General features: G+C 47.2%; 2 protein-coding genes across 2 annotated transcripts in view; one reads left to right on the top strand and one right to left on the bottom strand.

Annotated features, from left to right (window-relative positions):
* The first annotated feature begins 299 nt into the window (after positions 1 to 299).
* On the top strand, positions 300 to 8,196 carry LOC119376782 (uncharacterized). Its single transcript, XM_049411482.1, has 3 exons — positions 300 to 1,277; positions 7,521 to 7,753; positions 8,163 to 8,196. The coding sequence occupies exons 1-3, from the start codon at positions 300 to 302 to the stop codon at positions 8,194 to 8,196; spliced, it is 1,245 nt and encodes a 414-aa protein (XP_049267439.1).
* A 746-nt stretch (positions 8,197 to 8,942) lies between these two features.
* LOC119376781 (histone deacetylase 3) overlaps positions 8,943 to 16,509 on the bottom strand; it is a 79,627-nt gene continuing 72,060 nt past the window's right edge. Inside the window, exons 5-6 of the mRNA XM_037646492.1 lie at positions 9,029 to 9,399; positions 8,943 to 8,946 (exon numbers count right to left, since the gene is read on the bottom strand). Coding sequence (XP_037502420.1) covers positions 8,943 to 8,946; positions 9,029 to 9,399 — 375 coding nt within the window. The remainder of the gene's footprint in view (positions 8,947 to 9,028; positions 9,400 to 16,509) is intronic.

The raw sequence follows: 16,509 nt of genomic DNA, 5'->3' as shown, positions 1-16,509 counted from the left end.
ATCAACTGAGCTGCAATCAAGATCGGCAGCGTCCTCTTTCCGGACATTGGCACCTCACCCGGAGCGGCTGGCGACTGCTGGAGCGACGAGGACCGCGAGAGGCATTGCACGACCGGCCGTCGTCCCAACCAAAAACGCAGAGACTGGACGGTGCGAACACATCGAAGTACATCGGAAAGCGGCTCCCATGATCTGCTGACTGAGGCCTCGACGAGGAGCCAGCGTGGCGACGCAGCTACCGACAGAAATCGCAGGTGGGTCCCTGTTCTGTTTTCTCCGGGAGCACTATGGCGACTAGGATGACCAGAAGTCAGAGGGCAGATGGGACTAGTGAGGACCACGAGCTAGATCGTGATGAGGCATCGGTAAATACTGATAGCGCACATGTGCGTGCTGTAGAAAGCGCCGATCCAGCTGTACAAGTTCGTGTAAAGGAGCTGGAAATAGAAGCGCTAAAGCTCCAAATCGAGCTGCAAAAATTGAAGCTTCAATCGCACGCGAGCAATGAAGTGGGGCGGAGCGACAGGTGCGGTTTGGCGCGGTATGCGGATCAGTTGCGAGCAGTTCTTCCGCCAATGCCAGTTTCCGATGAGCTGGTGCCGGCGTGGTTCCGGAGCGCTGAAAACATGCTGAGAAGCTGCGAGATCCCTGACGAGGTACAAGGCGCTATCATTGTGCCGTTCTTGAACGAAAATAGCCGCACATTGGTGGCGAATCGGGCAGATGACCGAGTGCTTTCGTACCACGAGGTTCGCGACCTTATCCTGCATGAATTAAAGCTCACCCCTGAGGAGTACAAGCGCCGCCTCTATGCCTGCCGGAAGGGAGATGAGACGTGGGGGCAGTTCGCCACTAGGCTCGAGATTTTGCTTGATTATTATCTCCGTAGTAGAGAGGTCAGTAATGTTCAGGAGCTGCGGGCATTGATCATTTCAGACCGGGTCAAGCAGCTGATGCGCGAAGACATGCGCACATACGTGCTACAACACGAGACGGCGGAATGGCTTAGACCTCATGAACTGGTGAAACTGGCGCAGAAATATGACGAGAGCACGAGTAATCGAAAGTCAGGTAAAACAGCCAACGGTAGTTCGAAGAATGGTGAAAGGTTCGATCGCCGCACGTCAGACAGGCTATCGCAGGGAACCGAAAGAACGGGTGTCCGATGCTATGCATGTGGCGAGAGCGGACACTATCGGTGGCAATGTTCGCAAACGACACCTCCACCCGCGGAACAGGGACAAGACCGTTTCCCTAGGGAGAGACTCGCCGCGAGGGTAGTGTGTGAACCGGCAGTGGAGAGCATAATCCCCGAAAGGTGCTATGCCGGTGTGTCAAGATTAACATGGATCGACTTGATAAGTGCGGGGCGCAAGTTCACCGCGTGCTTAGATTCAGGATCAGACATAACAGTAATCAGGAAAGCGTTAGTTCCGGAAGGGGCAAAACTACAGGGAGTAGGCAAAGTGAGCTTGAGAGGGGCATTTGGGCAGGCTGTCCCTGTTGACCTGATGTACGTCCCTTTGGCACTGCATATCCCAGAGGGAGGCACTACTCCGGAGCTTATGGAACTGTGCGCGGTTACCGAGAGACTCGCGGAGGGAGTAGATGCCCTATTAACGCCAGGCACACTGGAAAAGCTTAAACAAACGCAAAGAGAAGCGCGGGAATTGGCGGTTCACATAGCGATAGCGGAGCAGAATGCTGCTGAGGAAGTCGATCTTGAATGTGAGACTGGTGTTCAGGAGACGCCGGAGCACCAGCCAGATTCAACGGGATCGCGAACAGGGTCTGCGACAGAAGGACACGTAACGGCGAAGGAAGCGGGTAATGAGATGTTTACAAAAGAGCAACGGGAGGACACCTCCCTGCGATTGCCATGGGGCCAGACGCGTGATGGTACACACGGAATGTTCATGGATGGGCTATTGTTCCACCGGGAACTCTTGAACGGGAGGCATTGTTGTCAGCTTGTCTTACCTGAAACACGTCGCAAAGCAGTGCTGGAGCCCGCTCATGATGCACTTTGCGGGGGCATTTTTCAGAAAGGAAAACGAAAGGGCGCGTTCGTAGTGCATTCTTTTGGCCAACGATGGCGGCGGACAGCAAAAAGCATTGTCAACCTTACCTTACCTGCCAGAAATTCGCGAGTAGAAAGGTGGCCGATCGAAGGCCAATCAATAAGTGCGTCGATGCCTTGTCGCGGTTGGACAGCGGGGATTGCTAATGGAAACTGTAACTGTAGGGGAGGCCGTTAATGTAAATATTGTTTTTGGACAGTACTTTAACACGGACCCCGTTGTGAAATAAGAGTATGCTAGTTTTTTTTTTTTTTCCGTTTAGCCAGACAGCAACAGTATTGTGCCTAAATGTTGACTAATTGTCATGGTGCTTCGAGGAATGTACAGTACAGGGTCCAACCTGCGAGGGACGTTCCAAACAGTGCGCGGGTGTGCCTGCTTGAGTGCATTTCGGTGTGTGTGTCGTGTGTAGTAACCCCCTCGTGCTATTATGCGTGACTTCATGCGTTTGACTGACCACAAACAATAGGGAAGGGGCCATCGGGCATGACGCTCGGTAGTGATGTTGGGGAATCTTCTATAACGTGTTTCGTGTTAGTGTTTGTCTTTGTGCGATGTTATTTGCTTACTTGCCTAAGTGAGATGAAGCGTTGTCGGTGCCTTCCAATGTGAATACACCCCCCCCCCCCGCATGGAATTTTGAAGTTGAATGTACAACAAGCGTACATACAACATTCTTGGGTTGGAAGGAGTTATGTTCGGGGGACGATTTCCCCAGTACGGATCAACGGTGACTAATCGCAGACGGCGCGTGACGGAAAAGGGGCGCTCGGAAGGGCCATTAGGCCGTTCGCCTCTACCCGCGCCTTTGTAGCCGAACCCCGCGACCTTTTGTCGACCGCTCCTTTCGCGGCGGAGTCACCCGTACGGCGGAAGCGATCTCACGGAGACTGACAACGTAAACAATGTGTCGCCGTCGCGACGGTCCTCACTGAAGGAGCACCGATGTGGTTTTGCAGTAATTGCAACAGGCGGCGGCATCTTGTCGCAGACAAGGTTCGAGACGGCATAGTAAACTGGGCACGTTGGTGTGGTTCATTTCAGTGTACGTTGACTGTGTATGTGATTGATGGCGGGTTAGTTGGCTTGCCGCATAGTGAGGGCAGCAAAGCGTGGGAACGCGGAAGCGGAGACACGTCTCTGAGAGAAACAAAGTTCTCTGCTTCATTGGTGGAGTATCGGAAAGGGATGGTCCCGTAAGGCGGTCTCAGACGAGACAGGGTGGATTTAAAGGAAGAAATAGGAGAGGAGAGGGAGAGCTTGGTGCTCGACGGAGAGATTTCGGAGGGGACAGAGGTCGTGCTTGGCGCCGACTCTGATCCAGGGACGAAGGACTTAGAGATTTTCTCTTAAGGGCTTGAACGCTTGGTGCGGGTCCAGCCCAGTTGTTGTCGCGAGAGCTGTTCAGTGGCCGCCCCGGCATTTGTTTTGTAAGCAACTGTACATATGAGTAAATAAACTCAAGTTTGCCAGGAGCTGAGCAAGGGGCCTGTCCAGTCCTTCAACGTGTCGCCACGATCATCTGAACCATCGGGATCACTTCCATCGACCCAAATTTAACTACTGCCGCGCTTTGTTGTAATTACTGTTCGCATTGCCATTAACTATTATCACTGTGCTTTCTGTTTATTTTAGATTGTTTTCCCAATGTATACGACATTTTTGATGTAGCTGTGTTCGACGCAGCTGTGTACGTTTGTGTCGGCGTAGAATAATCTACATTTTCATTTGCACCTGCAACTTTCATGCTTGTTCTTCTTCTGTACCCCACCCCCTCCACTCTACGTAATGCCTGTATGGGCGCTATGGGTATTAAATAAATAAAATAAAATAACAATTGTGTCTCAAAAATTCTGCATTCACACCTCCATACCGACACGTGCATGCACTCACTTATTAAAAATACAGAACAGCGCTTTTTTAAACACAAGACGAAGGAAAGAAGAGACGCATGTGTCCCTCCATTCCTTCGTCTTGTGTTTAAAAAAGCGCTGCTTTATATTTTTACCATGGAACCTCACCAACTCGCCCAATTTGCGTGTCTTGCTCACTTATTAGTCTGCATACAAGCCTTGGAAATTGAAATGCTTGTTTATATCGTGCAGACATACGTACAAGCATTTGATGCTGTGCTAACACAACGGAATAGGCTGCCCTCTGAGGACGCGCGCAGGACGTTCGCACACTAGCGAACACGGTGTGGCTAGCAGACGACGCAGGGAGCCATAATCAGCTGCTAAAGTTACGTCCACCGTGTGATTCACAATGCGCACTTAAGTTTAATAATTATCTTGCCAGTCTCAGTGGTGGCTCGTGTCACTGGGACGCTGTCGCTTCGCGGTGCGCCGTCGTCGCTCCACTATTTTGCTCGAGTGGCTGGTGTCACTACAGCAAGAGTACGGAGCGCGACGTGGGCTGGGGCGTCCACCGCTGCCACCAAGGCGATTTCCTTAAACAAAAAATATTACGGCGCCCGTGGAGCACTTAATAAAAAAAGAGAGAGAAGGACAACAGCAAGGTTCGAACCAACGTCCTCCCAGATCCGAGCACGACACGTACTAGCCCGCTGCGCCACTAGAGCCGATCGGTTCGGTGCGTCTGATCTCACGCTGGACGTAACTTTAAGATTTGTTATTCTTACGTCCAGACGTAACTGCAACGGCTCCTATAGTTACGTCTAGACGTAACACGCTAGACACTCCGTTCTTCCTTTCCATCAAGAACCACTACTATTACAGACATTCACAAATCGCATACACATAGCCTTTATCTCACGCTCGTTATCATTGCTTATAGATTTGGCGGCGGTCCACTGAACACGGGGACATCGCAGAAACAAAAGCGGCAACGACTTGCACACGAATCACTTTCTACAACACTCTACACAACGCGACCACGTCCCCACGGTTACACCACGGCCAGAGGCGGTTCTCGCGCACACAGTTCACGCTCAAAACCAACACCAGTAGTGCCGTCTCTGCCAACACCCACCACACCACGCAGAAATAAACGGCGGCCTGAACGCTACTCTGCCGCCACCTACTTATACACTTCAAGCCAAGTCAAGCCGGTTTTAAGCGGCTATATGGGTGAACCGAACGCTTTACCCCACCTACCGTCTCCTGCCACCCGCGCGCAGGAGACGCGGCCCGCGCTCAAAAGCACGATGACTGCGAGGCGAGGGTGAGCGCACGTGTGCGTGCGTGCGAGAGGCAGGCCTGCATCCCTCGACCCGGTGATCATGCCGCCCCGGGCGTGACCTTTTTGAACCCTCCCCTTAAACCTGATCCCACCGCTTGCTGCAGCCGGCCTAGCCGCTCCTTTTCGCCGAAGAGAGGGAGAAAAAAAAAGCTAGTTTTTTTTTTTTTCAACGCGCTGGCAGCGCCACTGTTTGGTTACAGTGCAAGTCTCTGCACGTCACTTCGCTAACCTCACACTAGGTGACACTACTTATTGCTTTTTTAGCACAAAAAACGACACCACAAGAAAGAAGACAGAACACAGCACTGTGTTCCATCTTCTTTCTTGTGGTGTCGTTTCTTGCGCTAAAAAAGCAATATGGATTCTCACCAACTAGCCAGCCAACGCATTCTGTGACACTACTTAACACTTTCGTGACCGCGGAAAAATTGGTTGTTTTTGGCTAGTCCAGGAAATATGTTCTTCCTGCCACAGAATATACTTGATGCCAAAGTGTAGGGTATCAAACGATAGAGGAAGAATTGGTCTTTCCAACAGTAATAATTTCAAACAACGGAAAAAATTATCAAACAAAGAAAAATGCATCAAAAAGAAAGAAAGATTCATTAAAACATCAATGCTACTCTGCAAAGGTTAAACATTAAAAAAAATCGAAATATACGTTTCTAACGCAACGCACTCGTGGAATAATAGTGGAAATATAAGCTTTGTAAGTACAAAGATTATTTACATAAATACAAGAATATAGGCACTAGTGCCTATCATGCCACCGCGCGATGCAGTTTCTCGATGTGGTGAAACAAAGGCTGGCTGCGCATGTTTCGGGAAAAAAAAAATTTTTTTTCTCATCAACTTTCCTACCATAGTTTGCCGTTCTGGTATTTTTTCAATTTTCCTGTGTATTTGTTGAAATGAACAGTGTAGCCTGTTCCAAATCTGCAAAAATCCATAATTGTACCCTCATTTGACCTCTTTCTCGCTCATACTGCCGAATACCATACCGACCTTCACATTTCACCATTTTCTCATCCACTGAAAGGTTCCGACGGGGTTAAAAGATAGCGTAGAAATATCGTTCATGTGTTGCAATAGAGATGACACGTGGTGAAGATTTTCGTGGGACGCGACGGTCTTCTTCAGATCAGAGACACTCAAGAAGCTTTGAACCTTTTCCGTGGCATCACTGACGGTGGACGAAGGCCTGGAAATATGTTTCGTCGACACCAACACCAGTGCAAGCGCGGGACTTCAGCGATTACCACGTATACATGGAATGAGACGAACTTGCTCATCTTCTCTTCAGTAGCCTACCTTCATGGATTCGTCCCTCTCACTGTATGTTGGCTTTTCGAAGGTATGCATCCACGCATACTTATCTGTGTGGTTGCATATCTCTCTGACGACTTCTGCGGTAAAAAACAACACAAAGACGCCGCCGCGCGGCACACCGGAGCGTTGGGTAAAAGTCCGCTCCGCGCCGTCTTCGCGAAGAGAATTGCGCTCTTTCTTCAGCCGGCGCCAAATGCTCCCGCCCGAATGAAGTTAACACCTTGCAGATAACAGCTGTTATTTTAAGAACGCACCAGATATGTTTACATGACGCGCGGCAGCGATAAAACGACCCGAGGAGAAGACGAAACTTACCGGCGGATAGCTGCTGATATTCCGGGTAGGTTTGACACACTTTCGCCGTCCGTACCGAAGCTTGGCGAATCGAAGTCGTCTTCCGTGTCTGTGGTGCTACCATCATCCAGAGATTCCCGCTCATATTAATCGGAATCCGTTGAAATTCGCCGTTTCTGTGGAGCACCCGCGAGCGGCGTCGCCGCGATGTCTGAAGCAACGAGCGCTCACCTACCCAACTGCGAATGAGCTTTAAAAATCTCCCCGCGGTGCAAAAAACAAACTCGCAAGCAAAACTGATAAAAAACATGTTATTTTATGCTTCGTATTGCGTTAGCCGTCCAGAACCGCTCAGAGAGTGCCAAAACTTGATCTTGAAGTCATCTATAACATACCATCGATGGGAATAGGTGCGGTCACGAAAGTGTTAAAAAGGAAAAAAATGAAAAAGAGGGAGTCGCAGCAGCGCTGTGGCTTTCCGCATTCTCCGTGTCTTTCTTTGTTGGTTTTCTTCTGTACGACGCCATCGTGTTGCTCACTCTTCGTTTTCGACGCCTTGCGCTTGTGTGAACCGACACACGACCACGCACCCAGTACCTGTTGTGACAATCCAAGGATGAGTGTCAAGGATGCGACAACTGCGCCATCACAACTGAGGAGATGACGGATGAGGCTCTGGCAGAAACTGTCCGAGACCGCAGTGACGACAACGGACCTTGGGAGGACGACTCGGCACGCGCTTTGGCCTCCGCGAAGGAGGTGCTGCACGCCATCGAACTTTTGCGCTGCGCCACGGGCTCGCTGGACGATCACGGAGCAGCATTGTGTTCATTGATGTCGTACGAACGGTCAGTGCTGCCGTCCATCATGAACAAACAACAAAGCAAAATCACGCAGTTTTTACCGCGAAATAAATGTTTTGGGTGAGTTCTGCCGTCTGTTGCTTTTTTTCTTACTCAAGCGTTTCTTTTTCGAATTTTTGTGCCGAACCTCCATATAACGAAATCCACTTTATAACGAAGTTTTTTGGGAATTTGTCAATTTCCTTATATCGTGCCTGTTAAATTGCTTTGGTCCTCAGCCGCTAGGACACTGCGCATACGCAGTTCAGCATCGCGACAGGTGGACTACATTTGGACGTCGGCTTTTGGTGCTTCTCCTGCTAGCCAGCCCAGGAGGCCAGCGTTTCTTCACAGCCCTCTGGTGCCTAGCTGGTCATTCTTAATTGTTTTTTCCAGAACTGTTATTGTTATGCAGGAAATGTCGCACATGCTTCAACAATATACAGTAGGCACTCGAAGGAAGCCAGTGAAACGTGGAGGCCGACACAGGGGAGGTCTGCCCCTCCCTGTTCGCAGCGAAGCTGTTATGGTCGGCCGTAAAATGCGCCACAGAAAGTGGGCTAATCCCACTGGTACTCACCACCAGTCCACTTAAAATGAACAAGTCAACAGTTACGAGGGTAGCGATGCGGGTTTGTTGGTCTGCCATGCTTCTTAGATGTGGGCGCGAACCTAGCGCCAGTGTGTGTGTGTGTGTCTTTCTTCCCTTTGTCCTTGTCTTTTCGCGCCCACATCCAAGAAGCAACAGTTAGCCTAACAATTGGCTGCAAAGCGATGGTGGCAAGCCGAAGACCTTGACTACATTCAACGAGAGATTACTAGGGAACGGGAAAGGCAACGACAGCTGCGAGAAGAGCCCAAAGCGATGGAAGCCCTACGTCAACGACGTGCCCGTAGATCCACGAGAGGTGCGAACGCTCGGTTCTAGAGTTTGGACATCCGTGTCGTGTCTGTGACTGTCTGTGGTTTAACTCGAACCTCTGTGCCGAGAATCAACCCAGAAGCAAGCTAGCTAACCTAGCTAAAGCCTAGCAACAATCTTCAAGCCTTCAGCCTACAACCTACAGATTAGACTTCAGAATCGGCCAGCTTTGCTGTTTCAAGTCTTGCGCGACTTAGTGCAAGCTTCGCCATTTTTTTCTTATTAATATTTCCATGCTTTAGTCTCAGTGTAACCGTGCCCGACTAACAACTCTCAACTGCGTCATGCACAGAATGGCACAGAGCTTGAACAGCGGGTGTTGCTGGAGCCACTTGTCGAAACAATGGCTCCAGCGACACCCGCTGTTCAAGCCCTGCCTAGCAAGACCACTCACCTGCCGAGTGACCACTTCTGGGTGCAGGGTAAAGTCGGGGGCAAAGTACTCAAAGTATTCGTTGTAGGGAATCTCCGAGCTAACTGGCTCATCCAGCAGCAGTGACGTCTCGTAGGTCCAGGCACGTGCAACGTTGCGCACCGTGTATCCGCCACCACCAAGCACCAGCAGTGGCAGGCCTAGCTCGCGGATGAACTTGACACACTCGCCATGGCCGCGGATGCTCAGGTTGAAGCATCCCAGTCGGTCGCCTGCCAGCGAGTCAGCCCCACACTGCAGCACGATGCAACTCGGCTGGAAAAACTCCATCACTCCCTGGATCACGGGCTTGAACACCTGCACGGATGGTTTGCACAATGACAGAACTCGCACCGACAGGCACATGGCACCTTCAGTCACATTCAATCACGGACATTGCACAATCTCACTATATGCGCAACATTACGAGCGCATCTACAATGGAAAAAATGTGAGTGTCCACATTATGGTTTAGAACACAAAGCTGGGCTAGTTAGTGCTTAAACAAATCTGAAAGATGAGAGGAGGCCCTGTGCCTGTCCCGATATTTTTTAATTTCCTTTAAGTGCTGGAAATGCATGCACATAACTGCTCTCGCAATAAAACGTGTGACACTGACGCACAGATCCGCTGCGACTAGCTTATGGAAAGCAAAACAAATGAGCCACGGTAATAAAAGCAGTGCCTCTTGTAGCTATGTTACGATAACAATGTCTGTTGCCAATGGCGTTTTCTGAGTCCTTCAAAGACTATTGATACTCATGTTTTCTTCGGGTATCAAAAACTTTCAAAGCATCAAGACCAACAAAAGTACCTGGGCAGCGAAAATTCCAATATTCTTGTCATTCGTGCGTAGAGTTCAAATCGGCCACTAGCACCACTTCCTGCGGCAGCAGTAAGGAATTTCAATGCTAGCCTTTTTGCATTCGGCCCAGAAAAGATCAAGATCGCAACGGCGCAGTGGCCTTCAGCTTCACCACTCCCACGATGGCAGTGCCAACACAACACGGTGCTCCCCGGTGCCCTTTGTAAGAGACGTGCACCGGGGAGCATTTCTTGTCCCTTATACGAGGTGTCTCTTATGTTCTCTTATGTCTCTTATGTTCTGACCGACCCCTGTTTTGATGTCGGCCCACTCTTATGGCCATTGGTCTCTTACATCGGTGTCTCTTGTAAAGGGATTCGACTGCAGTGGGTGTGACCCAGACATTGGGTGCGCCATTGCCACAGGTGCATCTGTCCTGTGGAATGCAACGCTGCATGTGAGCTACGAAAAGGCAAGGATCAGGCGACTCAAGAAATAGCTATCCGCATTAAGAAAAGAAATTGTGCCGGTGTTCCTTTTGCTGCTCTGTCTCAAAAAGGAGCCTGTCTAGCACACGTAAAGTGGTGACGTGCGAAGTGTGCAAAAAGAGCCCCTTGCAGTGTGATGTTTGCACGTGCGCACTTGTTTAACGTGTTTGTGTGTTTCTTTGCAGTAAAATCAGTTCATGTCCAGCACTTGTCCTGTCTTTGTGTCTTCTCTCACGTCTCTACATTTGTATTTTGCACTGCAAAAATGATTGCCAGTTCTAGCAACCGGCTAGCCCACATTACTGCTTTGTGTGTAAACTGCTCTGGGAAACTAAAAAACAAGATGCGAATAATGATTATGAAGTGGCTCCTTTGACAAGGCTAAGACTGTTGGGAGGCTGGTTTGCTAGGTCCCTGGGAAACTGATCCCATTCAGGCCCACAATAAAACTGATTAGCTTCTATCTTACCATTGCAGGAATCAATGAAAAAAAAATGTTTTATGCAAACACAATGGCTAACTCATAGCCAAATGCCAAACAAACAAAAGTGATGATTTAGTCTATGTCACAATAACACGAGAAATGTGGCTTCGTAGAGAAGTTACAGACTCCGATATTATACCCAAATTGTGAATTTGTGCGCTGTGATCACTCCTCCAGAGACGTTGCCACGGCCACAGCGCTAAAGAAGTGAGTGCCATGTACAATACTTCCCTGTGACACAAGCACTCAAATGGTGTGGATGGTTCTTCACCCGCAGGTAATTCCATGCCAAATGTCCTAGCCATCATGGCGACCGCCTCAAGTGTGCTCTAAAAAAAATCGTGCTGATTTATTGTGTAGAGAACAGTGAATCAATCGAATAATTCTCAGGAAAAAAAAAAAATTTCGGTCACGCAGGAGCCGTATGAATTTCGCAGAATGTCGTCCGAATGACGTTTCTCAGAAAAGGTATTCCAAGAGCATCGTTTCTCACTTCAATATTAAATGTGGTTTACATATTTTCAAGTGGTAGTGACGATGAAGAAGGTGGCGGTTACAATGGTAGAGACGAAACTCTCTATCAGGCGAACCTGTGCCCAGAAAACTATGTAAGTCAAAGTACAAGAAAGGCACACAGTTCACGGATGACAGCAATCACAGTTGTTGGCCATCGGTAATCTGATCTCCGGCGGAACGTGCCGTCTTTATCCCATCAGTGAGTGAACATTTGAGCATTATTGCCAGTGTTTACGTTAGCTCTAGAGCAAGCACAGGAACTTGTGTCGTACACTCAATCTTATCAGAACAGCCTAAAACAATTGAGACTTTTTCTACACATAGCGGTGTGGCCTGCACCGAGTGGGGGTAACTGCTTTTCTGGATGAAACATGACCTAATCAAATAAAAAAATAAGCACAGGTGTCATTGCCTGCCTTAAAGAAAGCAATGCCCGGACGCTGAAAACAGAGCATGCAGGTAAAAATTTGTACAAAGGAAATCAACGTTTGTTTGAAATCAAGTTCCACAGTTCATCAGTGCACATAGAAAGGTCTAAGGCGTACTACATAGACAACTTGGGGTCGTGCACGGTGCCTCTGAGGGTCCATAATGCCATCAGGGATGACCTTGTAGTCCAGTGTGCCGAGATGTCGAAGTGCCGTATTTACTCTAATGTAACACGTGTTTTTTTTTTCCAGATTTTTGCTACCTGAAGTCAACCCTCGCGTTACAATCGAATAATGAACTTCAAGAAAGAAAAGATTATATTGTACGGCTAAACTAACTCCTTCCGAAGACCATTGGGTGACATATAAAGAAGCTAACAGAACTTACGTTGCCACGCTAAAACAAGCTAAAAGTTACTTCATGCAGACCACACTACCATCGATGCTCCGCGATAACCCGAAGAAGTTCTGGCGCGTTATTAATCCTCCGTCAAAACCATCAGTAACACTGATTCTAGTGGACTCTCTATCACAGAGTCTGAATGTCCAACCATCCTTAACAATGTATTTTGCAGCAACTTTGTCCTTTACAACAGTTCGTGTTTACCTAATCTGCCCTTTCACAACTGTTTACCCATGGATGACATTGTCATTGACAGTGATGGTATCGAAAAAATAATGCAGTCTTTGAAGGTTTTCGCAAGTCCAGGTGTTGACCTTATTAAGGGGGACATGGTACCTGGGACTATCTTGTTCATTTTCTGACCAGATTCAATTAAAAAGCACAGATATATATGTATTTCTTTGTGCTGATTTTAAAAGTGCAGTAATTTTTTCTTTTACTCAAATAATTATTGAGATAATTAAATATTAATCACTATTATTCGGTGAGACAATAGCTAATAATAAGCTGGGCAGAAAGTTATATTTAATGCACGAGTGGAAAGCAAAATGAATAAGAATCGAACAAGCAGTTTTCAAATTCAACAACAATTAACAATTCAGCAGCCCATTAAAATTTAGCATTTACAGTACAGCTACTAATCATCAAGAACACAGGCAGTTTAAAAAATTATAGAAGAAGAAGGGATTTGCTTGTAGCATTTTAAGCTTTATGCATTTAGCTTCATACAGCAAAAAACGTTACAGCTCTAGCTATTCTAGAGCTGGAGCAATTGTTGCACCAAGCAGGCAGGGTGAGTAAAAGCTTGTTTTGAGAAAATGCAAGAAAACAGATAAAGGTCATTTTAAACCACATGTAATAGGAGATATTGAAATATTTTTGTTAGATGATTAGTCTCCACCAGGGACATAACCTGCATGTCTACTGCTGCAGCACACATCATTCAGAAGCAGCATATCGATATAAAAGCCCAATTTTTGTCCTTTTTCTCAATTGAAATATAGCTCGTTTTAATTATATAAATTGCTTTTGGGGCTGAAATATCAATCCAAAATGTAAGAAGCTTGGTCAGCACTTGCGACAATGCCTGTATGTTATGAAAATACTATATTCAGAAAATTGATTTTTTTCCATGATTTTTTCATCCCTAAGACCAGTGTGCCCCCTTAATGCAAAATCTCTTAAAGGTACAAAGAAATACTCATCTCTGGCTTTGCTACTAATTTTTCAACAGTCCATTGATACAAGTGAAATTCCTGACGACTGCAGAATCAGGAAGGTGGTTCCAATCCATAAATCAGGTAACAGCGCTTCTCCATACAACTACCGCCCGATATCATTAACCAGTATCTCGTTCAAAATCTTGGAGCACATTCTTTACTCCGAAATTTTTCATTTTCTTGACTCAAACTTGTTTTTTTCACACGCACAACACAGCTTCCGAAAAACTCTCTCTTGTGAAACACAACTAATTGCATTCACTCATAAGCTTCATCTAATTCTTGACTGCCGCTCATTCACTGGCTGTATCTTCTTGGATTTCTCAAAGGCATTTGACAAGGCTTGCCACAAACTGCTTCTCTCAAAACTAGCGCAACTTAACCTTAGTTCGAAAATACTGACACGGCTAGAACATTTCCTCTGTAACCGATCTCAGTTTGTAACTTATAACGATCATACTTCACCCAGTAGCTCAGTCGATTCTGGAGTGCCTCAAGGGTCGGTCTTAGGACCTCTTCTTTTCTTAATCTACATCGACGACTTACCTCAGCGCGTAACTTCTAACATTTATTTGTTTGCTGATGACTGTGTTGTTGTCCGTGAAATTACTAACGCCCAGGACGTAACCACATTGCAAACTGATCTTAACGCTATTTCTGACTGGTGTAACGACTGGCTAATGACACTAAACAACAATAAATGCAAAGTCTTACGTGTATCCCGCACTGCATCTAATCCACCAGCATACCAGCTTAACAACACCATCCTTGAGTCAGTAACATCTTATCGCTACCTTGGAGTACACATAACATCAGATTTAACTTGGTCTCTTCATATTAACCACATAGTTAACTATGTGGTTAACGTGGTTAACATAGTTAACGCTAACCGAACACTCGGATACCTACGACGTAATTTCTCTTCTGCACCCGCATCACTAAAACTGCTTCTTTACAAAACCTTAATCCGCTCCAAACTTGAGTACGCTTCTGCTGTATGGGACCCCAGTACTGCCAAGCTAATCGATTCACTTGAACTTGTTCAAAATAACTCTACCCGATTCATTCTCCACCACTACAACCGAACTGCTAGTATCTCCTCCATGAAACTAACTCTCAGTCTACCGTCACTTGCTTCAAGCCGTTATTTTTCTTGACTTTGCCTTTTCCACAAAATTTACTTCCATAACAGCCAACTGCGTAATGAACTAAACCATCCTACCACTCCGTTCGCATTGATCACTCCCACAAAGTTGGAATAATTTCCTGTCATAGTGATCACTGTTATTATAGTTATATTCCACGCACATCACAGGATTGGAACCGCCTTCCCGGAAGCATCGCCGCCATTGAAGACCATCAACTGTTTAAAACAACAATAGGTAACACTGTATAAATAGGAGCCGAAGAACTTGTATTTTCCTGACTGTTTGCTGCATTTTTTGTTGGATTTTACTTGTTTTATTTTTACTCACTCCCCTCTGTAATGCCTTTGGCCGTGAGAGTACTAATAAATGAAATGAAATGAAAGTTGTCTAAACAGTGCACACAATTCTTTTATTTTATTTTTTTCTTTCTGGAAAGTCACCCCTTGCATTACAACTGTGGTCGCATTACAATCGCGTAAATACGATTGTATAACCCCGAGTATCGTCTAAGAAGCTTTTCACTGAGCCCACGCAGGCGTATTGCTGTCTAGACCTAGACATGGTCGCCCAGCTGGCATATTTCGGGAAGCGTCGTCGAAGGTTGTAACGGTGGCCGTCTGCTGCTTCTTGAGGTAGGCGAGCTGCTGGGCTTCTTCGGTGTGCTGAACATAGAGTGTAACATCCATGCTTTCCTCATCAATGGCAGCACAGCGTCAAGTGTTGTTCAGGGACTCCTTACATGAACTAGCTCAAATGGCATCATGTGCATTTTTTCTTGCACTGCCATATAATAAGCAAAGCTTATGTAAAGGAGGCCAGCATCCCAAGTCTTGTGTTCGACGTCGACGTGCATTGCCAGCACATCGGCAAGGGTTTTAGACGAGGGGTCTCAAACACGCGGCCCACGGCTTCACAAGCAATAGTTGTGTCACTTTGCTAAACAGTACTCAAAAATATTTTTACAGCAAAAGCTGTTATGAGATCATTTCAGCGGCCGTTTTTGGCGCCGTAGTTGTCCACCGCCGCCGCCGTCGGCGTCCGTAACCACTATCGCTCCATATAAGAAAAAAAAACGAAATAGGAAAAAAATTCCAGAATGGAACGAGGTTCGAACCTGGGCCCTCTGCGTGGGAGCCCAGCATTCGACCTCTGAGCCATGCCGGTGCTTGAAACTGCTTTGCAAAAAGGTCCTATACAGGCTTCATGTCGGGAAGGAAACACATTAACATATGCAATATAGCGTGGTCGAAGAGTAAAATAAGCACCAAGCGTCGCACAATGCGAATTCTGTAACCAGGCATCACACAATGCGAATTGCGCAATGAGTAGGCTGTTGAATGCTTCCAACCCATTACAAAGGGCTCCACCATAATGCTTCATCATCATCAGGCACAGCATCGACAAAGCGCATAATGCCTTACATGCATTTAGCAGGTACCACGGCTTTCCGTAGAATGACAAAAAATGGCATAATGCCTGCTTCCTTACCTCTCAAAAATTACATTGATTTATAGCGTAGTGGGTTCCTCGCAAGTGCGCCTGTATTGGTTGCCAAGGAAGCCCATAAGCGCATGATCCGTTTCCTCGGGGCCTCAGTAAAGTTCTTCGCCCCCCCCCCCCTCGCGCTCCCACGTCAACGTATGGCGGGAGAGCGAAATAACGACCGGGCGTCACCCAATGCAAATTGCATAACTGGTGAGCCGTTAAAAGCTGCCAACCCATTACAAAGGGCTGAGCCATAATTCTTCATCGTCATCAGTCGTCGCGTCAACAAAGTACACATAATGCCTTACAGACGTGTAGCTGGTGCCTCGCTTCTCCGCAGAATGACGAATAATGGCTTAGTAGGTGCTCCCAACTTCACAAAAATTGTCATTTATGGCGCAGTGGGTACCTTGCTTGTTTATGGCGTAGTGGGTGCTTGTAGCCCCAAGAG

Source organism: Rhipicephalus sanguineus, unplaced genomic scaffold (assembly GCF_013339695.2).
Source record: "Rhipicephalus sanguineus isolate Rsan-2018 unplaced genomic scaffold, BIME_Rsan_1.4 Seq224, whole genome shotgun sequence".
NCBI lineage: Eukaryota > Metazoa > Arthropoda > Arachnida > Ixodida > Ixodidae > Rhipicephalus > Rhipicephalus sanguineus.
The sequence above is the reverse complement of the archived record's forward strand: the minus strand, read 5'-3'. Positions and strand labels throughout refer to the sequence as shown.